We start from the raw sequence: 21,626 nt of genomic DNA, 5'->3' as shown, positions 1-21,626 counted from the left end.
ATTTATATTGGTGGTTACTTGTATACTATATTGATGTGTGTATTGGTATCATCAAAGCTGATAATTTCGCTTAGGTGTTTTAATAGTTTTTGTTAAGATACCTTAATAATACCATAAAAACATGTGTGTATATATATAATCTTATAGTTTCATTGACTAATGATCAGTGATTTCTTTACAATAAAACTTTAATGATATCACAATAATATACGTATAATCTTATAGTATCATTGACTAATGTGTAATTTCTGAACAAGAAGCTTTAATGATACCACTCTACTGTACATATACTCTTATAGTATCATTGACTAGAGAATAATTTCTAAACAAAAACCTCAATAATACCGATTAGTTAAGCGAATTTATAAGCCTTAAAGATCCGTTTGAGAAAAGCACTCCCTGAAATTTTTCTTAGTCACAACCTAAATGAAGACATCTGATTAAAAAGAATAACTTCATATGCATATTGCACCATATCATTAGGCCGTCAATTTGAAGTTTCAATCATAAAATTTAAATATTCAAAACATTAACTATTTTTTGTGATAAGTCAAAAATTACTAATGAATATCATAAATTGTTTCATGTTTTAAATAAATTGATCTTTATATTTAATTCTTTAAATGTATTGATCTATATTTTTATCATTTAACAATTAAACTTATATCTAATGGACATAAGTTCTTTAAAAAAAATTATATTATTTATAAAATTCTGTTTTACTAGTATGATAACTATAAAATTTATGTCTGTTAAAAAAAGTTAAAAAGTATAAAATTTATGTCTAGTAGTAAAAAGAAGTTATTTAGAATTTGGTGGAGAAAAAACCAACATTAAAATTTGAAAGCAATACTATGGACACCATTATTTACACCAAGTAGCCACTTTTTGGTTTGTTTCAAATTTTAACCATAGTTTAGAAAGTATTATAAATCTAGCAACAAGCAAGCATAAATCTTTAAGTAAGCCCAAATTGAAGGTTTGAAGTCAATAGGACAAACTATCCATAAATCTCATAAAGAGAACCAAATGCATAACTATTTATTGAAATTAATAATTATTTGAATAATTTGAAAATTAGACTTTGTAATAATTTAAGTTTGAAACTATTATAATTCGAATATGTTAGAATTGATTCTTACAATTATATATAAACAATTTACATTCATTAAATCTTTAATTTTCTATTCCATTCTTATTGTGAATTACGCACACAGTTAAGATATATCATTAGCAAATCTTTTTTAATCTTTTCAGTTTCTAATCGTCTTAGAGTTTAATAACTACTCTATTAAAATATCCACACTAGCATAGTGTAAACCTTGAGAATGCCTCTTCATGGCCTTTTGAAGTTCCCTATTTTTTCTTATAATTATTTAAAGATGTGTAAATTTATAATGTTTTGTTTTATATTATATATATTTTGTAATGCTTTTCGTTTCTCTACTTTGTCGTGTGTTTTATTTTTTTCATTTGAATTTTTTTAAAAATAAGAATTATAATCTCCAGTTAAAACAACATTTAAAATTGATCCTATAAATTTTATATTGATTATCAAAAACAAATTGCGTATAGTGTTTTTGATTTCACAAAAGTTCCTTCATCCTTTTTTTTTTGTTAGAACAATAAAATTTAAACTATAATTAAAAACTTTGTTCATCAAAATAAATAGTATTTTATCTTTACTGGCATTAACAGCATAAAATAATTGTTGTCTCCTTCTTCTTTTTATCCTTTTTGAATAATCTACTCTAAACCAATTTCTTCGTCAAAAAGGGAATTCTCTGATAAAAAATTCGAGTACTCATCACGAATTTTCACCGTCGATTCTAGTTCCGATTATCAACGATTTCATTGGAACCTGAAAGTTGAATCAATCAACTTTGATCGGTTTTTGTTTTAGATCAGATCTGTAAAAGTTATGGGAGGTTTTGTATCGAGATTCTGGTTCATGATGTTTCCGGCGAAAGAGTACAAGATCATTGTTGTTGGATTGGATAATGCTGGAAAAACGACGACGCTTTATAAGTTGCATCTGGGTGAGGTGGTTACTACCAATCCTACTGTTGGTAGTAACGTTGAGGAGCTTGTTTATAAGAACATACGATTTGAGGTGAGCAAACACTGTATCTGAATCTCATATTACTTTTTCTGTTTTGTTGAGTTATAATTGGATTATTTAATCATTTTGCATCAAGTTTATGCGTGAAATTGGTCACCCAATGGTGTGGTCCAGTGGTTAATGATGTGGGTTAAGAACGATGAGGTATTAGATTAAATCCTAGCAGTGACGAAGAACACTAGGTGATATATTCCTATATGTCCTAGTTTTGGTGGCCTTGGTGGATAGAGAGAGTTTTGGTATCTGTTGCTGGTCGGAGGTAGTAGGTATCATGTGGATTAGATTTATGAGTGAAATTGAAAGTATAAAGTTGTTCCTTCGTAGACAGAGTTACTTGGTACCTATTGTTATTATGTTGCAGGTGAGAGTTTGTAGGTGTCATATGGAATTAGATTTATGAGTGTAGTATAAAGTTGTTCCTTAGTGGACAGAGTTACGTGGTACCAATTGCTATTATGTTGTTGATGGGACGTGATATGTGTCTAGTGTAATTTGTCAAACTGTGCGGTAACTAGGCCATACACCATGGTTATCAAAAAGGAAAAAAGGGTTATGCATAAAATTGTAGTATAAAGTTGTTATGTTCATAATGAAGGATTGATTTTATAAAAGGGTAATTTCTGGGTTAGATTGCACCAAATTCCCCATAGAGGCTTGTCTTGAACTCGTAATAGACTATGCATAAGCAATCATCGCGATTGAGGAAGCCTTGATTATGACACTGGATATCTGTTAATCTCAGACAGATGGGAATAAATAGCTTTAGCTTCTTCTCATGCTGGGATTAGAACCCATGTCTCCCATGGACTTCAATTCCAATTTCTAACTACTTCAAATTGCACGTTACAACACACTTGGGTGCTCAGAAAAGATTGATTTTTGTTTAAAGATATATTACAAATTAATTGGTTTGATCCATATATATAAATGGTAATTGCAAGTTAAGGAGATTTGTTTGGTATATATCATTTAGCTTTACTTGTTTCACTTGGTATACGAGCTCAGAAGTAAACTGATGGATATTTTCTAACATGCTTTTGAGAAGGTTCTGGTTGCTAATGGGAAGAGCTCAGTTTGTTCATGCTAGTGATTAGCACTTGAGATGAATAATTTATCCGTTTCTCCTGGAATGGTGGTTAATGAGATGTTATTACTATTAGACAAATTCTCCTATAGTTTGGGAGTATGACAACATGACCTCTACATTGAAAATAACCCTGATATTGACCACATATATACTTTATAGTTTATAGAATAGGCTAGCAGCAGCTAACGTATACCAATCTGGAATCATTTAAGAATTGTCTTTTATGATTTCCCAAGGTTTGTTTGGACAAACTCATATTCAGCTGCAGTGTTAAGCTTGTCAGATTTAACATTTTTTTCATTTTTCGTTTTAATTTGAAATTGTTCTGTTATTTCAATTATAGTGTGAGTGAGAAATACAATTCTGTACAAGTGTGTCTATGAAAACAATAATAATTTGAAGATTGTGTTTCTGTGAACCTATCCTTTATTAGTTGATTGTGTACATGATGGTTTTCAATATCACTTAATCTGATTAAGTGACCGAGGATAGGACAGATGTCCGTAATATAGGGATTCACCAACTTAAATTTAGTTGTTGGGAATTAGAACATTTGAGGCGGATTTTGGCTGAAATTTTGAGGAAACGTATCACATGTAAGTCTAACTGATGGATGAAATGAGGGAGAAGTAGTGGGAAGTTTTTTAGAATCTAGGTGGAGGAGGAAGAAGAAGCAGAGGTAGAAGAAGGATGAGGAAGGCAATAGATTGTCCAGTTCTAACTCAAAAGGGTTAATCATCATAGAAGAGGATCATTTTGACAGGAGTAGATCAAGTTATGCACTTCTTTAATCTACAAATGCTTGCTGATGATGGAAATGGATCACAGTTTCTTATAATTTATTGATGTGATGAGGGAGAAAGCCACATAAAGTAAGAATAAGAAAATAGAAAATTCCACAAGAAGCACATGATTGCGAAGAGTCGAATCATCTTTGCTGATTGGAATATTTAAGTGCTCCAAAAAGGTAAAACAAATAGAAAAGTTGAACTTATATGTACTTAAGTAGAAGTATTTGATATGTTGGAAGTAATTCTCCATGTGTGTTTTCGTAAAAAGTGTTTTTCTAGTGTTCGGTTTGTGTATGGAAAAATAAGTTTTTAGCAAAAAGTATGTACCAAATATTAATAATGGTATCAGCAAAGCATAATGTTTTCATGGAACTTTTTATTATTGATCTATGTACCAAATATTAATAATGGTGTCAGCAAAGCATAATGTTTTGATGGAACTTTTTATTACTGAAGATCAATAATAATATTTATGTGGTAGTTGTAGCAAGTAGTATGAACTTAAGAATTAAAGATAGCCGAAAGAAAGATGACTTACGTCCTAAGTGAGAGAAGTAATTTCCCCCTCTTAATAGCAGAAAAATTGGCTTCGTCATAAAAACGATGCGTCTTGCCAAGAGCACCCTAAATTCTTATCTACATGGGCGCCAAATTGGTAAATGCTGTCCTTCAGTCTTTTTATTCCCTCAATTTCCAGTCTAGCGACATCTGTCTGAGATTTGTGGCATCGCCATTCAGTTCCAATCATGTTCCACACAATATACTATTACCTGTATGTAATCGTGCAATGCAGCAATGATTAACATCCCAATAGGAATGGGCTAGTTGGATGTCAATCTGCATAATAGGATTATGGGCGCCATCCCTTGACTTTAGTTCTTTCAGCCCTCGAGCGAGTTTAAAGAACTGTCTATGAAAATTCTTAGTTTGGGTAATTCGTCTAATTGAGTGGTCCTTCTAGTCCATGTTGCTATTCAATTATTTTGCTGTTTGATGCAGCACATGAAATATTAAACAGATGAAGTAGGTTTATAATGTGCAACTTTATTTTCATGATGACAAGTCGTGAAATCATCTTTAGTGTTTTTTCTTTTTCTCATAATGGTGTTCTCCCAGAACAATTGACACCTTGACAGTGTGATTTTACACAATAAGATTCTTCTTTTTCGATAACCGAGAAATCCCGAGGTCCAGTGGCACATGGAACGAAATGCAGTGGATAATGGGCTAACCCCTCTACCCTTCTTTACTTTTAACACTTTTAACCTTCTCCACTTAAATTCCGGTCTTTGTCTGCGCCAGGGTTCGAATCTGTGATGCCTGTAATAAGATTCTTAACTAAGGCGGGTTATAGTGACGCAAATCATAGTGTTCTCATTCTTTTCCATCTTTGTGCACAGTGCTTTATTTCTTTTTCCATGCCCTTTGTGGAAGTTGATTCAATGGTATTTGTTGTTGCGCTTGTATGTTTTAATCAAAATGGTTAATTTTGTGGACCCATTATCTCTAATGGGGAAACGTTCATCTGCTTAAACAGTTAAATGGTCTTATGGTCATAAACCTAATAAAGAAGAATTTCACTTTCTAAGAGCAGGTAAGGGTACCTTTTGGGCCTGAAGTACTGGAATTTCTAAATTTCTCCGAATGAAATAATTCTGATGACTTTTTAATCTGTGAAAATGAAACCGTCTACAACACAGGTCAAAGATATCTTTTCCTTGAAAAATGACTACCACTATTTTCTGAATCACCCCAAAATCTACAATCTTTTTTTTTTTTAAACCAAATTACTTCTTTTGCCCTAATTGAAAGATGTCCTAGTTACATGTGTGTCTATCAACTCTCAACATTATCAGCTATTAATGGGAGTGCCGCTGGCAACCTTTAAGGTCACGAAGTAGGTAAGCATATTGGATTTCAATATAATTTACTGTCTTGCATTCACCCCATTTAATAGTAAAATTGTTTTGGTTCTCAGGACTGGAGCCAAGAAAATACTTCTGCTGAACCTATCTAACAAAAAAAAGTTTTACTTCTGCTGAACCCCTCATAATAACCAGAATAACTGAGGATATTTAGTATGCATGACATGCTTTTGCTTCTAGCTGACACTTGAGGCGGATTTATATCTTGTGCACATGGGTTTATGGGTTCATGTTACATTGAGTAGTTTCGAAGTTGTGGTCTAGTCTGATTCAAGTGTGCAGTATACTCCAACCAAACAATAAGGAATATTTTCTCTTTTATGTGGACTTGGATAGGAACTCATATGATCAATAGTGTATTGGCCTTCAGTAGCCACTGATGAGAAATAATTTTCCTTGGTACCGTGATTGTTTTTGAGCATACACTTTCTTCCTCTTGAAGCCAGGGAATTCTTTTACTAACCAGCTTGAAGCATCTAACGGTTGTGATAACACACTTGTTAGAAAAGAAAGAGACCTTGCGATACCATCATTGACATTATGTCCTTGTTTCTGCACTCTGATTTGTACTCCGTATATTATAAGTTACCCTTATCCTCTCACTTTTTTTCGCCATTGAAGAAGTGTATTGACAAAAGACTGCAGGTTAATTATATCTGGAGAAATAAATGAGGACTTAATCCTTTCTCTCTATTTTATGTTGTTTTTATCAGGTCTGGGATCTTGGTGGGCAAGAAAGACTGAGGACATCATGGGCAACTTACTATCGCGGAACTCATGCTGTCATTGTAGTTATCGATAGCAGTGACAGAGCCCGTATTTCCACAATGAAAGACGAGCTGTTCAGGTTGCTCCCACACGAGGATCTGCAAAATGCAGTTGTACTAGTGTTTGCAAACAAACAGGATCTTAAAGATGCCATGACCCCTGCAGAGATAACTGATGCACTTTCCCTTCATAGCATTAAGAACCACGATTGGCATATACAAGCCTGCAGTGCCCTGACTGGTGACGGCTTATACGATGGTTTAGGATGGATTGCACAGAAAGTTCCTGGCAAAACACCAACCTAGACAAAGGGAATATGTTCTTTTTCTGTATTCACAGAAGTAATATGAAACTCCGCGCCCTTGCTGTAAGTTTTTATGTGTAGTTCATACTCTTTATCATATGCATTTCCTTGAAGAGCTACTGGTTTTGGCACATTTGAACCTTTTCTAATAGCTATCACAATTGACTCCTGCAAGGACATACAAGATTTGAATATTCTGTATTGCAAAGTTTATATCATCTGGTAAAATACAGTGTAATCTCACCGTGGGCTTGATACTGATAATCTGGCAAAATATTACATTAGGTGATTTTAATCTTACTGAGTTAAATAACATATTTATTAATAATACCTTTCAAAAACACACACAGTTGACTACTTATGAATTCAAAACAACTATAGCTTCAAAAATACGTAGATATATAATTATAATCAAATATTATATTCATGCAATCTCAATTAGAATTTTAATATTTTATTTTATAGGGAAAAGCGATCAATATATCTCAAATTATTATAAATAATATGTAAATATCCTCCGTCATATTTTTGACATCTAATTTTCTTTTCCTATATTATTTTTTTGCTAATAGATAAACGTCCAATGATTTATATGTTCGATAAAGCTGTGCGTTATTGCTACGTGGCTCTATCTATGCCCACGTGTCGTCGTGTCATGATAACAAATAAATACTACTAGTAAGGTATTATTTTCATTTCTTCACTCTAAAAAAATTAATTCTTCTACTCCCAATCCAAAAGAAGAAATGTGTAGTACTGTATTAATGGCCATTTCACATAGTTTTTTGAAGAAGACGATTTCATGTTATCACTCAACTTGTTCAACTCCATTAATGGCTAAAACTGTAAGAATAAACGGCCCAAATCTTATGAGAAGTTGCAACAAATGTGACCTATCTGTTTTAGAACCTATAGAGATACCACCAGAAAAGCCTGCTAAGGAACCACCATTATCACCTCCAAGCCCAGGCCCAGAATTTCCAGGCCCACCCAATAATGATCCAGTGGGCCCAGACATACCTGGCCCACCACCTGAGATTGTTCCACCCGGTGGTCCAGATGTTGTACCTCCGATGGGACCGGAGATTGTTCCGCCTGGTTGGCCGGATGTTACACCACCGGAGATTGTCCCGCCCACCGGGCCGGATGTTGTGCCCCCAAGGGAGCCTGAACCTGAACCGTGGCAGGTTCCACAGCCTGATGTCCCATCACCCATCATCTACTGATGATTTCAGTGTCGGAGCTAGAATTTTGAATGAAGATGTTTTTATGTTTTTTTCAAACAATTTAAGCTTTTAATTATTTTTTTTTGAAAGAATAAAATGCTGATGTTATAAATCTACTCTTAATTTACTAATTTCTTCTAATATTATATTATATACAACATATTGGAATATAAAATGTATCAATCAAATTATTTTGAATTAGTCCAGGTGTCAGAGTGCATGGCATCCACGTGTCTCATGAATACCACGTATCAAATACAAAGGTGTCTCATGAATAACACGTATCACTTGAACTATCCTATACATTTACAAAAAAAAATTTGTGCTAAAACCAAACAAATGATATCTTAATATTCCTGTTCTACCAAATAGATATATACCAAAATAATAATTTAAATAAAAAAATGTTAAGAGTTTTTTCAGCGAAATATTATACAAGATCTTCAATATTTGTTGTTCAAAAGTTAACTATATCAGTTGGACTTACTAGAAAAATGAGCAAGGAAAATCTTCCATCTGATTTTCCTACCACAACACCACCAAATACTGGCAGACCCACCGATGCACCGCCGGCGGTGGAGGATTCACCGTTCGTGCCAGATTTCGATGCTATTCCACCGATAAGACCAGGTCAATAATCGTTCAGAATTTAAACTTTATGAATTTAAATTAATCTGTATCTATTAAAAGTTATGCATGTCTTCATATATTTAGTTTTAGTATTTATTTATCTAGCTATAATATATGTCAAGCCGAATTAAATGGTACATTTATTATTACCTAAATTATGAAAAATTGAGAAATATTCATACCCCGTTAAATGAAAGAGTTGCTAACTTGTAATTACTTTTTGTAATATATTTAAACTAGTTAGATTGATTTTCGATCGAAAAGCTAAATGAAGTATATGGAGTAATTTTTCCTACACGAAATAAAATATTAGATATAGATATTAACACTACAGTTGAACTGCAGGTGAAAACCCTCCGACGCCATCGCCATCGCCATCGCCATCGCCATCGCCAACGGCACCGCGGACCGATAGTCCTGAATTTTCCGATCCACCGAACACTTCTCCGTCAGGTCAGGAAGCACCACGACCACCTATATCACCACCTGGACAGCCGGAGGCGTTCACACCACAACAACCTCCGGACGCTGGAGAGCAAATTAGAACATCTAATGTTAGATCTGAGTAGTGAAATATTAAATAGTTTTCGTTTTTTTTTAAATATATAATTATCTTATATTCGAAATTTTCTAAATCTTACTTAGACGTTTATTGTCCACTAGAAATGTACATGATGCCAAGGGTATTTTTGAACAATGTATGCTTTTTTATTATAATGCTCTTCGGGTGAACACTTTATGCGTATTGGATAAATTATCATTTTGCAATAAATCATCACTTTATTATAGCCTGTAAATCATACGGGAGATGTAAAATTCACTAGACAAGTCCTATGCGACAAGCTCAAATAAACTGAGTCATTTTGAAGGATTATGTACGTTTTTTGACATAGTAATAATAATATAAAGTATTTAGTTTCGATAGAAAACTAAGTTTGCGTTTGAAGGGAAATTTGTATATCATAGAGATGATTCGAGGGTTAACCGTTCCATTATGTATCATTATATTATTATTTGAATTTGAGATCTTCTATCAAATTCATCTATATATCTCATGCTTAACATTGCTAGATCAAATTCGGGTTTGATCGAATTCAGTTGTGTTTGTTTAAATAATATATTTGTCAAAGAATTTGTTAAAATATTTATACATTAAACTTGAAATTCAATGATTAACGCTTGAAATAACTTGTCATGTTTTTCGTTATAATATCTCACAAGTTACGTTCACGACTTACCTAAATAGACTAAATTTTTTGCTCATTGCCAAGCGTAGAGTTAGCAATGTTATACTAATTAGAAGAAATTGCATGTTGGTTTCCTAAAGTGGACTTATTTGCTACCATGATGATGGATGTTCATCACGCTTCTTAATTTCTTCCTACATATATAAATACTAACTACCCTTCATGTATTTTCGGAGTTAATTTGCATCGCTTGCCTTGCACATCGACTAATTCTACAGGTATTTGTTATCTTCCATCGGTACACATATACAATAATCTATTTTCTAAGTCTAATAGAGATTGAATCTCTTTATTTTTTTAAGTTTACATATATTGAAAGTTTCAAGGTGAAAATCTTGATTCCGTCACTGGACGTGAGGGCTAATACATTCCAAGTATTTTGTACTTTTCCTAATGATTTTCACCTTTGTTTGTCTATGTAGAGCCTGAGAACTTGTGGACAGCATGAAGATCAAAGTTTTACTTGCAGCATTAGTGATATGGAGTTTATGTACCTCTGCCTATGGCTTCAATAATGCATCTGCTAATAATACGATAAGAATCGGGTTAAAGAGGAGAAATTTGGATATTCATAGCATCAGGGCAGCAAGAATTTATGCTAAACATAATCATAAAGGTTCAGATATGAATCTTGGAGCTCTTAGAGATGAAATAGTTTATGTGAAGAACTATATGGACGTCCAGTATTTCGCAGAGATTGGTATCGGTTCACCTCCTCAACATTTTGCTGTTGTTTTGGATACTGCTAGTTCAAATCTTTGGGTCCCCTCCTCCAAATGCATTTTCTCTGTAAGTTTGTTATGAAACTGTGCATGTTGTTGTAGTTTCAACTAAAAGCTTAAGCTATTAGCGAGTCCTTTTTGTTACCATGTTGTGTGATCATCTCAGCTAAAAGTTCAAGCATTTAGCGAGAGAGCACACTTTTGTTTGCTTAACCATGTTTTCAATCCCTTGTAAGCATCCTTTTTTCTTTGTGCAGATCGCTTGTTATCTTCGTTCCAAGTACAGATCAAGACTATCAACTACATATACAAAAATTGGTATTTAGCCAATTGACTTCAAAACTATCCTTATTTCGATTGAATATAATTTAGTCTTTATACACAACATAGATTCAGTTAAATCTTTTGGCTTTGTACTATAGGAAATCCTAGTAAGATCCCTTTTGGAACTAGGTCAGTACGCGGATTGTTCAGCCAAGACAACGTTAAAGTTGGGAGTTCTGTCATAAATCAGCAGGTGCCAATCTTATTTCTTTGTAGCTTGACGTTGTACGTATGTTGTTAATGCTAAATGTTCAAATGAAAATCTATCAGGTTTTCACTGAGGTAACGCGGGAAGGATTTTTCACATTCTTGAGTGCACGATATGATGGGGTATTAGGACTAGGATTTCAGGATGCTGCTGCAGAACGAGTAACGCCAGTATGGTAAACATCTCTATTTTGTTCATAGACTAGTATTACTTAGTTTTTCGCCAAATTTCTAATGCTTGTTTGACTGAAGCCAGCTGAATCTCTAACTGATAGCTGAATCTTATACTCCCTCCATTTCAATTTGTTTGTCTGGTTTTGACTTCACACGGAGTTTAAGAAAGTAGAGAGGAAATAGACATTCTTTTTGAAACTGACTAAAACAGAAAGTAAGACAAACAAATTGAAACGGATGGAGAACATATTTTTGTTCCGATCATGTGCACTAATTTAGCATGATATTGGTAGGTATAATATGTTGCTTCAACGTATTGTTACTCAGCCAATCTTCTCGGTCTGGCTGAATCGAGATACTAAATCTAGGCTCGGGGGTGAAATTCTCTTTGGAGGGGTGGATAGTACTCGCTTCAGGGGTCAGCGTACTTATGTCCCAGTTGCTCAAAATGGTTACTGGGAGGTAACTAATTAAACCAAGTAGAGTATTTTATGCATGTTGTTTAGTGTTTTTCTTCTTATTGCTCGAGTTTGTTACAATTTCCAGATTGAAATAGGGGACGTTGTTATCGGAAACAATTCAACAGGTAATGTATTCACAAACTTATGTTGAAGCGTGTGACTGTCTCACCTAAAAGCTGACGTGATTTTTATTATTTTCCACCACAGGTCTTTGTAAAGGTGGCTGTCCAGCGATTGTGGATACTGGAACGTCTTTTCTTGCTGGTCCGACTGTATGTGTTCTCATAACGATTGCTCATTTTTCTTAATCTTATTCATGAAGTTTTTCTGTTTTTTTCTCATCCGTATATGTATTTACTCGATTTCAGACTATTTTGACTCAAATCAATCATGCTATTGGAGCAGAAGGATTTGTTAGTATGGAATGTAAAACTGTTTTCTCGAATTATGGAAATATGATTTGGGAAAACTTAGTATCAGGCGTAAGCTCTTTTTATGGTTCTCGTTGTTTTTGCTCTTTCATTGATTCTAGATGGTCTTTACCTAGCCTATGTTGCTCAGATCCTTCAAAAATGTCACCTTTGTGTGTTGGACCTCATATTTGGAGGATCCGACACTGGTCCAGAGGCGATGACCCGAGTAACACAGTTCCTGACTCAACTTTGTATGCAATATTTTACACATCAAATTCTTCTAACATTTCACTCTTTGTCCCTGCAGTTACAACCTGAAAGAATTTGCCACAGATTTGGTATTTGTACTCGTAATGGCACGTCTGGTGTGAGGTTAGAATTTCGAGTTCCTTCTTCTCGAATGATGTAGGATTATAACGTTGAAACCGAGACTTTTATTGTAAACGTATGCAGCCATGTTGAGGAGAAAATGGTAGCTAGAAGTTCAAAGTTGGAGAAGCTACCGAATGATGAGAGTGGTTTATGTTCTTTCTGTGAGATGACAGTTTTCTGGATGCAAGTTGAGCTTAGAAAAGAGACAACAAAGGAAAAAGCATTTGAATATGTGAATCAGGTAAATCCATTACTATGTTTGCTCGGATTCTCCAAAAAGTGAATAACGTTTAAGAATCTGACACACATCCGACAACATTTCAAGTAACATAAATCCATTTAAGAGATATCTATACTTGCATCTGATTACTCTTATTCTGTGTTGAAGCTGTGTGAGAAGCTCCCGGATCCTCAAGGAAAATCGTATATCAACTGTGATGTGTTTTCGCTGCCACACATCACAATTACCATTGGGAAAAAACCTTTCCCCCTTTCTCCAGATCAAGTAAGTTGATATCAAATCGTCTCGTTTATTTGCAGCACAGATCAAATTACTGTATGTTTCTAAAAATCTTTGGAGTCTAAGATTGTCAAATTTTGCGCGGAAGTTTATTGAAGTAGTAGATAAACCATAGCCATTAGTTTATGTTCTATTTGTTCTGGTGGATCAAAGGACCAACAAGGTGACTACTGCTAACCACTACAAAGCTCGAGTAACTAAACGAGTTCTGTTAGGTGTAGGATGGTTCTTATTATCGTCTTGCTTAACGTGCTATTCCAATGTGCATACTAGAGGCACTTTTAAACTTCACACAACAAAGTTGCATACTGGAAGCAATGTTATACTTAGGCATCTGTTCTGTTATCTTTCAGAGACTAACTACTTTCTGCTCGGTTTTTGGTAATAGTATGTTATCAGAGTCGAAGACAATCATGATACTCGCTGTGTTAGTGGATTTACAGCTTTGGATGTGCATCCACGACGTCCCCTCTGGTAAAACAAGTTAATTTATTTGGCGCGACTTATGAATATTTTGTCACCTCTTTAGTTGCACGCGATGTCCACGAGAATGATTTTGAAATTCTTGATGTTGGCAGGGTTCTTGGAGTTGTATTCTTGAGAGCATATCACACTGTTTTTGACTTTGGTAATCTACAAGTTGGATTTGCAGAAAGTGCTTAGAGTATATTTCAAAGAGTTATGGCCAAAATCTATCATATAATTGTTTGGTTTTGAAAGATTCGCGTTGGTTTACTGCCTGAACTGTCACTTTGTTGGTGAGAGTTCAATTCTTCACGCCTTGTAATCCTCCCCATTTCTTCTTCCTCTTACTTTTTTTTTGGGCTTTTTAGTAGTTAGAATGATGCATAAAGAGGCTTGTGTATAAAATGATAATATATTTGTAACCTTTTCAAGTGTATGATGTATTTTGCAATAAAATTTAATATTTATAGAAAATAATAAATTGAATATTCATTATTTATTGATATAATACATAAACGTGTTTTTAAATTTGATTTCGCGAGGGACCAGTGCTGATTAGCTCCACTATGACTCCTGAATCACTATGTTAGAACTTTTCAAACTAAAATTGAGAAGATTATTTCATAAATTAATAATTACTTTATATAAATTTCTTTCAAATATTTTTAACATGACATTTAACGTAAAATATATTTAATAAATTTATTTATTTCCTTTTAAATTTCTAATAAATTCGCAATTATTAATTTTTAAATACTCATAAATTAAATTTACAAATTTATAATAACTCGCACACCACACCAGTGTTAGCTTAGTCGTAGTTTTTCAATATAAAAACCTTGTCACGCAGCACAAAAAAAAAGTCAAAACTTCATCTCCGCACGTCATATTCACGTCTCCGTTCCAGTGACCCAATTCCCCAAAAAATATTGTGCATTACCAAAATTCCGGCGAGAACGAATTGTTAATCGTCGGACGGGATGGAAATCGGAGACGGAGTGAAGTGCTCCAAGGTATTAGCTTTGGTAGCTATTTTATTATTCAGCTTCGTCGGCGACCTATCGGCGTTATCGGTGACGGTAAACGACGTAGAGTGTGTTCAGGATTACGTGTTGTATGAAGGAGATACAATTTCGGGGAACTTCGTTGTTGTAGATCATGATATCTTCTGGAACTCGGATCATCCCGGCATTGATTTCACTGTATGACTTTCTTTTTGCCCCTTTCTCTGAAGTATACAAATTCCTGATCTTTGTGCTTAGTTGTTTGAAATGTGAAGTTGATTTAGTTTGATTGTTGACAGATCCTGTTTTTATAGGTTCAAAAGGGATAACAAATACAACATACCCAGTGTAATCCAACAAGATGGATTTGGAAAGGGTAGAATTTATACAGATTAAGATAGACAGGTTGTTTTCGTTAGATCCTCTGCTTAAAATAAAGCATTTCCAAGCAATTTCAGATTGAAAAGGGATAAATCCCCCCTATAAAATGATCTAATATACAAAAAGCTACTAATTTTCTGACCTGAGGGTATTGTGTAGACTGATAATGGTCGATTAGCTTGGAGGAGAACTGTGGGGTTTTAGGTTCTAACCCAAAGAAAGACTAGGTGATTTCTCCTATCTGGCTAAGTTTTGAGGTGGTAGAAGGTATTCGGTGGAATAGTCGAGGTAGTATCATCAAAAATAAAATAAACTATTCATGTGTGTTAATTTGTAGTATCTTCAAAGTGCTCCATGAAATTACAAAAAAAGGAAGAAGTTAAAAGTGGTGTTAATATATAAAAAGGAGTTGACTTAAGAAGCTATCTGGTTTCTTTGCTTGATTTTGTCGTCTTTATGCACCTGAAACACTGATGTTGACCATCTTCCTCAATCCTCAGGTTCTTCCCACCCTTTAAATCTAGAGTTCACCAACTTGTTTGCAACTAATGTGCAACCTTGCATGTGCCTATCTTCCATGAAAGCATTACAAAAGAAAGCAACTTCACGAGAATTTTATAGATGCTTCTTATTAGACTACTAGCTTTGAAGTTCTTTCTTGATAGTTGATACACTTTCCACTATAATAATGGGAAAGATGTATTACGTCGTTTTTTATATATGCAATTTTTCATGAAGAATTGGTTCTATGATATCATTTTTTGACGGAACTCTTTGACATTTTTGAAAGAACGCCATAAGAAACCTTCAACAGCTTGGGAGTTTGCCCCTAAGACAATTCTTATGTACTTACAAATCATTCCCGTTAGTTCCTCTCCAACCACTCCCTCCCCATCGCTATACCCTCCCCACTCCTCCTTCCTCATAATGTATTGCTAATAATATATTGCTAAAGTTTACATCCTCCCGTCTAAGACTCCAAGCAACACCCTCCCTATATAGATGTTATAGAACCCTTCGATTGCATTCCACCAGCTCTTCTCCCTCGAACACTATAGCTCTTGCAACTCAATGTTACTAGGAAGTTTCTTTGCTTGTTAACTATAACTGGAGCAATGGAAAGACTTTGTATACAATTCCTTTCAATTAACCATATCACCCTTTAATTTTTCGTGCAACTAGTTTCTAGAACAATTGTGATTGGATCATGATTGTTTTATAAACAAAAAAAAACTTTTTTGTCTTATGGTTTTGCTTTGTTTCCAGCTTTATATTTGCTTTCTTCTTCTTCTGAGAAAGCGATTTTTCCTAGCTTTGCATGTACATATCTTCTTCTACATCATACATATAGCTGCAAGGCCTCTTATATTTAGATTACTTAGAGAAGAACAAAAGAAATTGAAGGTGAGTTCCCTTCCCACTGCTGGACTTCAACTTAAATTGAAGTCGAGTCGAAATTTCTTTGGTAGGCATATTGAATGAAGGTCACAGATGAGAATATATTCCACAATAAGTATTCGTTTGTTCAAGGTTTTTGTTGTATTAATTGTCAAAGTTCATTTAGAATGACTATGATTTACTCTAAGGTTAGGAAAATAACTTATTTTTTCCTTCCTGTGATGATGTTTTAAGATGGAAATCATGAAAAGAGAGGAAAATGCTTATACATTTGAAAACATGAACATTTTTGACAGGAGTATAACCTAGCACAAGTCTTATTCTTCTATGACTTCATCTACACCTAAATACTATTCTAGATGCTCCCAGTGTAGTCTAAAAGCTAACATTAATATTACTACTCTACATTGTCTCTTACGTAATTCTGGAGGAAAACCATATCTCCGATTTTAACTTCTAAGACATTAAAAGATGATTAACGAAATGGTTTTCCTTCACTAAAGCCTCATAATACTTTCTATGTGGAAATATCTTTTCTATTAGCTAAGTCGAGCTTAAAAATTGTTTTATGTTTAATGGTCTATGATAAGTAATCAAAGCATATTTTACTTCTCTTTTGCACCCATTGAATAAACAATTCATGTCTCTTTTGTATCTTTAGTCTTATTCTTGCTCTTTGCTTTTTATAAGTCTAAAATAGGCAGTTGATTGTCAACCTATGATTTGAGATGTGTGAAAGCAATGATGTTTTTGCCTTTTAGCATAATTAAAAGTTGAAAGCAGTGCTTAAGTGCTCCAAATCCATAAGACTATTGCGTTGGACATTGATCCCTTATGTTCCTTAAGAAGCATCCTTTATATTGAAACATAGTGTACTAGAGCTAGCTTTGTGGATTAAGCGAGCGGGCAATAAGTTTGATAGGTTAGTACTTCTATATCTAGAAACGTCATGATTTCCATCTATAGTGGGTATGTTGTTGTCATTGCTTAGGAATGTGCTCTGCTCTGACTGACCTATGAGCATCTGCCTACTTTTGCATCCCCAATTTGTCAAACAGAGCTATCTTATCTGATCCGAGAGGCCAGAGTAACTTAAGCATTAAAGCATAAAATTAGTTGTTTGGATTAATTAAATTCACTTAGATCCTATGTGTTTGATGATATCTGAAGGGACAACCCTCAGCTAGGATTGATCCTTTCATTTGATGTAGCATAGGATTTACCATTTGTCTCATTCAGCCTAGATGCATCATTGAAACAGATCTTTCAAGCATCCTTTGCTGAGCAGTGAGCTTATAAGCCAATTGCTGTTGAGGCATCTTACGGAGTGGTACTACTCAAGTAGGGATTTCAATAGTTCCAGGTTGCTTGCTAGATTTTCTTATCCAACCTTCGCTCTTCAGCTCTGTGCCTCTCTATCGTCTTCAATGAACCTCACCTTTTTTTGGGGGGTGGGTGGTCATACCACTATTGGTGACTTCAGAAGCCATTCTCCCACTATACAACTACTTCATCCTTCTTCACAAATCTATTCTTCTCCTCTCTGCACCTCGTACCTTGTACAGCCTCTTCTGCACATTCTCAAACCCACTAGCTTTTCTATGCAAAGCTTATTCCCAACTACCAATCTTCTATCATTCTTGACTGGGAAGGTTGAAGATGAAATAGATAAATATGATTGTCCTTTGTGCTCATAAGAAGTCATGGGAATGCAACAAGTGTCAAATTAGTTTCTAGCTCATTACCATGTCTTTGCATGACTGATAAATGATATGGTTCCAATGATAAAAATTTAGTCATGCAACTAATTTGATTTAATAATGGAACTGTCGAACTCACTGTTTATGTCTTACTATATGCATGGCCTCAATTTACTCGAGAAATTTAGAAGTTGGAGATATGCTCAAAATGAAAATTTTTCATAAACAGAACAGAGAGTACATTCTTTTTCTTTTGATTCCGCTCTCTCTATTGCTACTTATGGAAAATAGAATAAAACCCAAGCTGTATTCCTTTTGCTGATTTTTTTACTATTGCAGGTGACATCGCCTTCAGGAAATGTCGTGCACACAATGAAGGGAACAGCTGGTGATAAGTTTGAACTCAAGGCCCCAAGGAGTGGGATGTACAATTTCTGTTTTCATAATCCACATTCATCGCCAGAAACAGTCTCGTTCTACATACATATTGGACACATTTCCAATGAGCATGACCTTGCTAAAGATGGTTTGTCTTCTTTCCTATAGTACTATTCTTTTATGGCTAGGATTAAGCTTGTTATATTTCCTATCTGTCCATTCCTCTTCTTAGTTATACTCTTTACTGACCTTTGCAGAACATTTGGACCCCGTCAATGTCAAAATTGCTGAACTAAGAGAGGCATTGGAGTCAGTTACTGCAGAGCAGCATTACTTGAAAGCACGTGATTCTCGTCATCGTCGTAGTGAGTCTTCAATCTTTTCCTCGATTGAAAACTTAATTGACTTCTAATTCTAAAGATAAATATGTATAAAAGTGCTTACCTTTCAGCAATCGTTCTTACTTTATCACCTGGATTGGTAGATTTGCTTTCTAATGACATATTTCTCAACAGAGGCAGCTATTTCTTTTATGTTTGAACCAAATAATGGTTTATTCTGAAATGGTCACACCAAGCACTGACCAGGTCTGGACGTTTATGCCAAGACCATTGTTGATAAGTCATAATGTGTTCTTAAAGACACTATATCCATTTGTTCTTATGATAGATGCGAAGTCTTCTTACAGCTTTTTGTTTGCTTTTTTTTTTCCGAATTAATTTATCAACTCGCTGATCAGTACTATAAGGATTGGTACTGAACATCCCATCTGTACTGTACTGGCTCTCATAACAACAACGTAACAAAAACAATGATAAAAATTTTCTGTTCTTTCGTTGTAATAGAAATACCTGTCTTACTGAGACAGAAATAGAACTGTTCTTTTTTGACGTGCATGTTTTATGGTGCAGCTAACCAGAGCACAAGGGACCGTGTTATATTTTACACCGTCGCAGAGTATCTTCTGCTTATATTAGCAAGTGGACTACAAGCTATGTACATTCGAAGCTTATTCAGTAAGTCCATCGGTTATAATCGTATCTGATGACAAATTTTACAATGCCACATACGGTCTTTTCCCGTTGTCGTCGTCCTACAGGAAGTTAATTTAATTGTGTTAGCAGTTGGGGTTGAGAGAAAAGTATCATTCTGGCAGAACTAATTCTGAACTATTTCAAAAGATTGGTTCCATACACACAACATATCAAATGTACTAAAGCTACTTTGCAGCAGTTTGGATTAAATGTTTTTGACATTGGTTTATGTTGCATTTGAGTAATTTACAACTTACAAATTCCAGGTTTTACAGTTAATAGTATTTACTAAGTATCTCTGTTTTCAAATATTGATTGAACTTTTTTTAAATTATTTGTTCTTTTGGAAAACCATTGTCTAATTCAGTACTCCCATATATTGACTAATATTTAAATTTTGATTTTCTCAGTACCGTTAAATGAAATTCTCCTACTTTTTGTGAAAATTCTATATTATTAGTAGAATAATAAAAGATTCTCCACCCATTTTTTTTAAAAAAAAAAAGAGATAAGAAAGAGAGAGAATCATAATGCTATCTTTCTTCTATCTCCTTCCATGACCCCATTTATCATGTTGAGTGCATTAAATGTATGCTTCTTATGTGTATGAAGAATGAAATATAACATAATAATTTTGTAATACTTCATAATCCAACTAAAAAAAAGATAGAAATCAAAGTATAATTAGTTTGTTTCCACCTATATGTGCAAAAGAAAGAAATATTTGAGTGTATTTGGTACGAAGGAGTTTTTTATTTCTTTTTTAGTAGTTGTTTAAAAGTAATATTACGAACGCATATATATACAAGTTAGCAAAATATTATGATGGTTGGATAGGGGGTTAAGAGACAATGAACTTGTGAGTTATTTTATGGAGCTTATTTTTCTACTTTAATGAGGAAAGTTATTTTAATATTTGAATCAAATATAAAAAATTTTACACCTTTATGGTTATTAATAAGAGAATGTTTAAAATAAAACATGACTAAGTAAAATTATGGTTTGGGAGTATATATAATGCAAGGATCATGTTGAATGGCCTTTGACTAGCTTGGTTGGCCAATTTTATTTAAAAATACATTTGTCTTGTTTCCAGTATAGTGAAGAAGAGAAGTTTGTTTTTAGGACCACGTTCGAATCTAGCCTTAAAATAGGGCAAAGTTCATTCAATTTGAAAAAAGATAAAGTATGTGCTTTAATTATATCATTGTATATATATTACTTTTCCCAAAATAAATAGTACTTTTGTTTGTACAACTTTGAATCCAAAACTTTTTTTTTTTTTTATAAAAGAGGGTTCCTAGAAAGTAGAAAGCACTTCATGTTTTAAAAATAAAATAAATTAATATGATCTGTATTGGTTGAAGTGTTTCATATTTAATTAGAAGTGTCGAATTCAGATTCAAATATAGAGAAAATGTTGTTGGGAGTGTCACTCTCAAGGCCTCAAATGGGCTTTGGACGCGTATTTCAAACTTAAGGAATTTCAACATGGAATTTCGAACATCGAGCGAAAATAACAAAAGAAATTTTTTATTGTTTTGTTTTATTCAAACAGCTATAGATCTTTGTCTTTCGACATTGCTGACATATATCAGTGATTTGGTATAATTAGCACAAAAAAAATCAAATATTTTATTACCTAAATTACCCAATTAATATCTCCCTTCATATTTTATTTTAATTTTAACCATATAATTAAAAAAATCACTAACTCATTGTCTAAAAATCTTGATCTTTGACTATCGATATTAAACAACAACAACAAGATGACCTATATATTTTCATAAATAATGTTGGTGAAGCATAGAATAACTTTTTAGTTTGTAAAGATATTAATATTGTTTCTGATAAATTCACAATTTAAGGAAAACATTTTTTTAAAACACATTTGAAAGGAATGTAAGATTAAGTAGTTACTACGATGAAAATAATATTGAAAAAAAGAAAAATACATATAGTAAAATTAGTGA

General features: G+C 33.7%; 4 protein-coding genes across 4 annotated transcripts; all 4 read left to right on the top strand.

Annotated features, from left to right (window-relative positions):
• The first annotated feature begins 1,324 nt into the window (after positions 1–1,324).
• Positions 1,325–7,191, top strand: LOC101257439 (uncharacterized). Its single transcript, XM_004233975.5, has 2 exons — positions 1,325–2,113; positions 6,639–7,191. Exons 1-2 carry the CDS (start codon positions 1,922–1,924, stop codon positions 6,996–6,998), a joined length of 552 nt encoding a protein of 183 aa, XP_004234023.1. The 5' UTR covers positions 1,325–1,921; the 3' UTR covers positions 6,999–7,191.
• Positions 7,192–8,504: 1,313 nt separating this feature from the next.
• On the top strand, positions 8,505–9,585 carry LOC104646084 (vegetative cell wall protein gp1-like). The gene is made up of 2 exons (XM_010319096.4): positions 8,505–8,853; positions 9,199–9,585. The coding sequence occupies exons 1-2, from the start codon at positions 8,628–8,630 to the stop codon at positions 9,420–9,422; spliced, it is 450 nt and encodes a 149-aa protein (XP_010317398.2). The 5' UTR covers positions 8,505–8,627; the 3' UTR covers positions 9,423–9,585.
• A 620-nt stretch (positions 9,586–10,205) lies between these two features.
• On the top strand, positions 10,206–14,239 carry LOC101257143 (aspartic proteinase A1). The gene is made up of 14 exons (XM_004233974.4): positions 10,206–10,318; positions 10,523–10,889; positions 11,080–11,140; positions 11,245–11,339; positions 11,417–11,529; positions 11,821–11,989; positions 12,074–12,113; positions 12,196–12,260; positions 12,357–12,470; positions 12,709–12,773; positions 12,855–13,014; positions 13,162–13,278; positions 13,682–13,767; positions 13,872–14,239. The coding sequence occupies exons 2-14, from the start codon at positions 10,545–10,547 to the stop codon at positions 13,954–13,956; spliced, it is 1,515 nt and encodes a 504-aa protein (XP_004234022.2). The 5' UTR covers positions 10,206–10,318; positions 10,523–10,544; the 3' UTR covers positions 13,957–14,239.
• A 327-nt stretch (positions 14,240–14,566) lies between these two features.
• On the top strand, positions 14,567–20,004 carry LOC101256844 (transmembrane emp24 domain-containing protein p24beta3). Its single transcript, XM_010319094.4, has 4 exons — positions 14,567–14,960; positions 18,581–18,767; positions 18,877–18,984; positions 19,531–20,004. The coding sequence occupies exons 1-4, from the start codon at positions 14,739–14,741 to the stop codon at positions 19,662–19,664; spliced, it is 651 nt and encodes a 216-aa protein (XP_010317396.2). The 5' UTR covers positions 14,567–14,738; the 3' UTR covers positions 19,665–20,004.
• The last annotated feature ends 1,622 nt before the right edge of the window (positions 20,005–21,626 follow it).

Source organism: Solanum lycopersicum, chromosome 3 (genome assembly GCF_036512215.1).
Source record: "Solanum lycopersicum chromosome 3, SLM_r2.1".
NCBI lineage: Eukaryota > Viridiplantae > Streptophyta > Magnoliopsida > Solanales > Solanaceae > Solanum > Solanum lycopersicum.
This window is presented reverse-complemented; position numbering and strand designations above follow the sequence as displayed.

What these genes read in the sequence shown, in the direction of transcription:
- LOC101257439 (XM_004233975.5), top strand. Translation starts at nt 1,922, where the DNA reads ATGGGAGGTTTTGTATCGAGATTCTGGTTCATGATGTTTCCGGCGAAA. An exon ending in ATAAGAACATACGATTTGAG is followed by an intron (nt 2,114 to 6,638) that starts GTGAGCAAACAC and finishes TGTTTTTATCAG; the next exon opens with GTCTGGGATCTTGGTGGGCA.
- LOC104646084 (XM_010319096.4), top strand. Translation starts at nt 8,628, where the DNA reads ATGTTAAGAGTTTTTTCAGCGAAATATTATACAAGATCTTCAATATTT. An exon ending in TATTCCACCGATAAGACCAG is followed by an intron (nt 8,854 to 9,198) that starts GTCAATAATCGT and finishes GTTGAACTGCAG; the next exon opens with GTGAAAACCCTCCGACGCCA.
- LOC101257143 (XM_004233974.4), top strand. Translation starts at nt 10,545, where the DNA reads ATGAAGATCAAAGTTTTACTTGCAGCATTAGTGATATGGAGTTTATGT. An exon ending in AACTACATATACAAAAATTG is followed by an intron (nt 11,141 to 11,244) that starts GTATTTAGCCAA and finishes TTTGTACTATAG; the next exon opens with GAAATCCTAGTAAGATCCCT. An exon ending in GAACGAGTAACGCCAGTATG is followed by an intron (nt 11,530 to 11,820) that starts GTAAACATCTCT and finishes TGATATTGGTAG; the next exon opens with GTATAATATGTTGCTTCAAC.
- LOC101256844 (XM_010319094.4), top strand. Translation starts at nt 14,739, where the DNA reads ATGGAAATCGGAGACGGAGTGAAGTGCTCCAAGGTATTAGCTTTGGTA. An exon ending in ATCCCGGCATTGATTTCACT is followed by an intron (nt 14,961 to 18,580) that starts GTATGACTTTCT and finishes TTACTATTGCAG; the next exon opens with GTGACATCGCCTTCAGGAAA. An exon ending in GCATGACCTTGCTAAAGATG is followed by an intron (nt 18,768 to 18,876) that starts GTTTGTCTTCTT and finishes TGACCTTTGCAG; the next exon opens with AACATTTGGACCCCGTCAAT.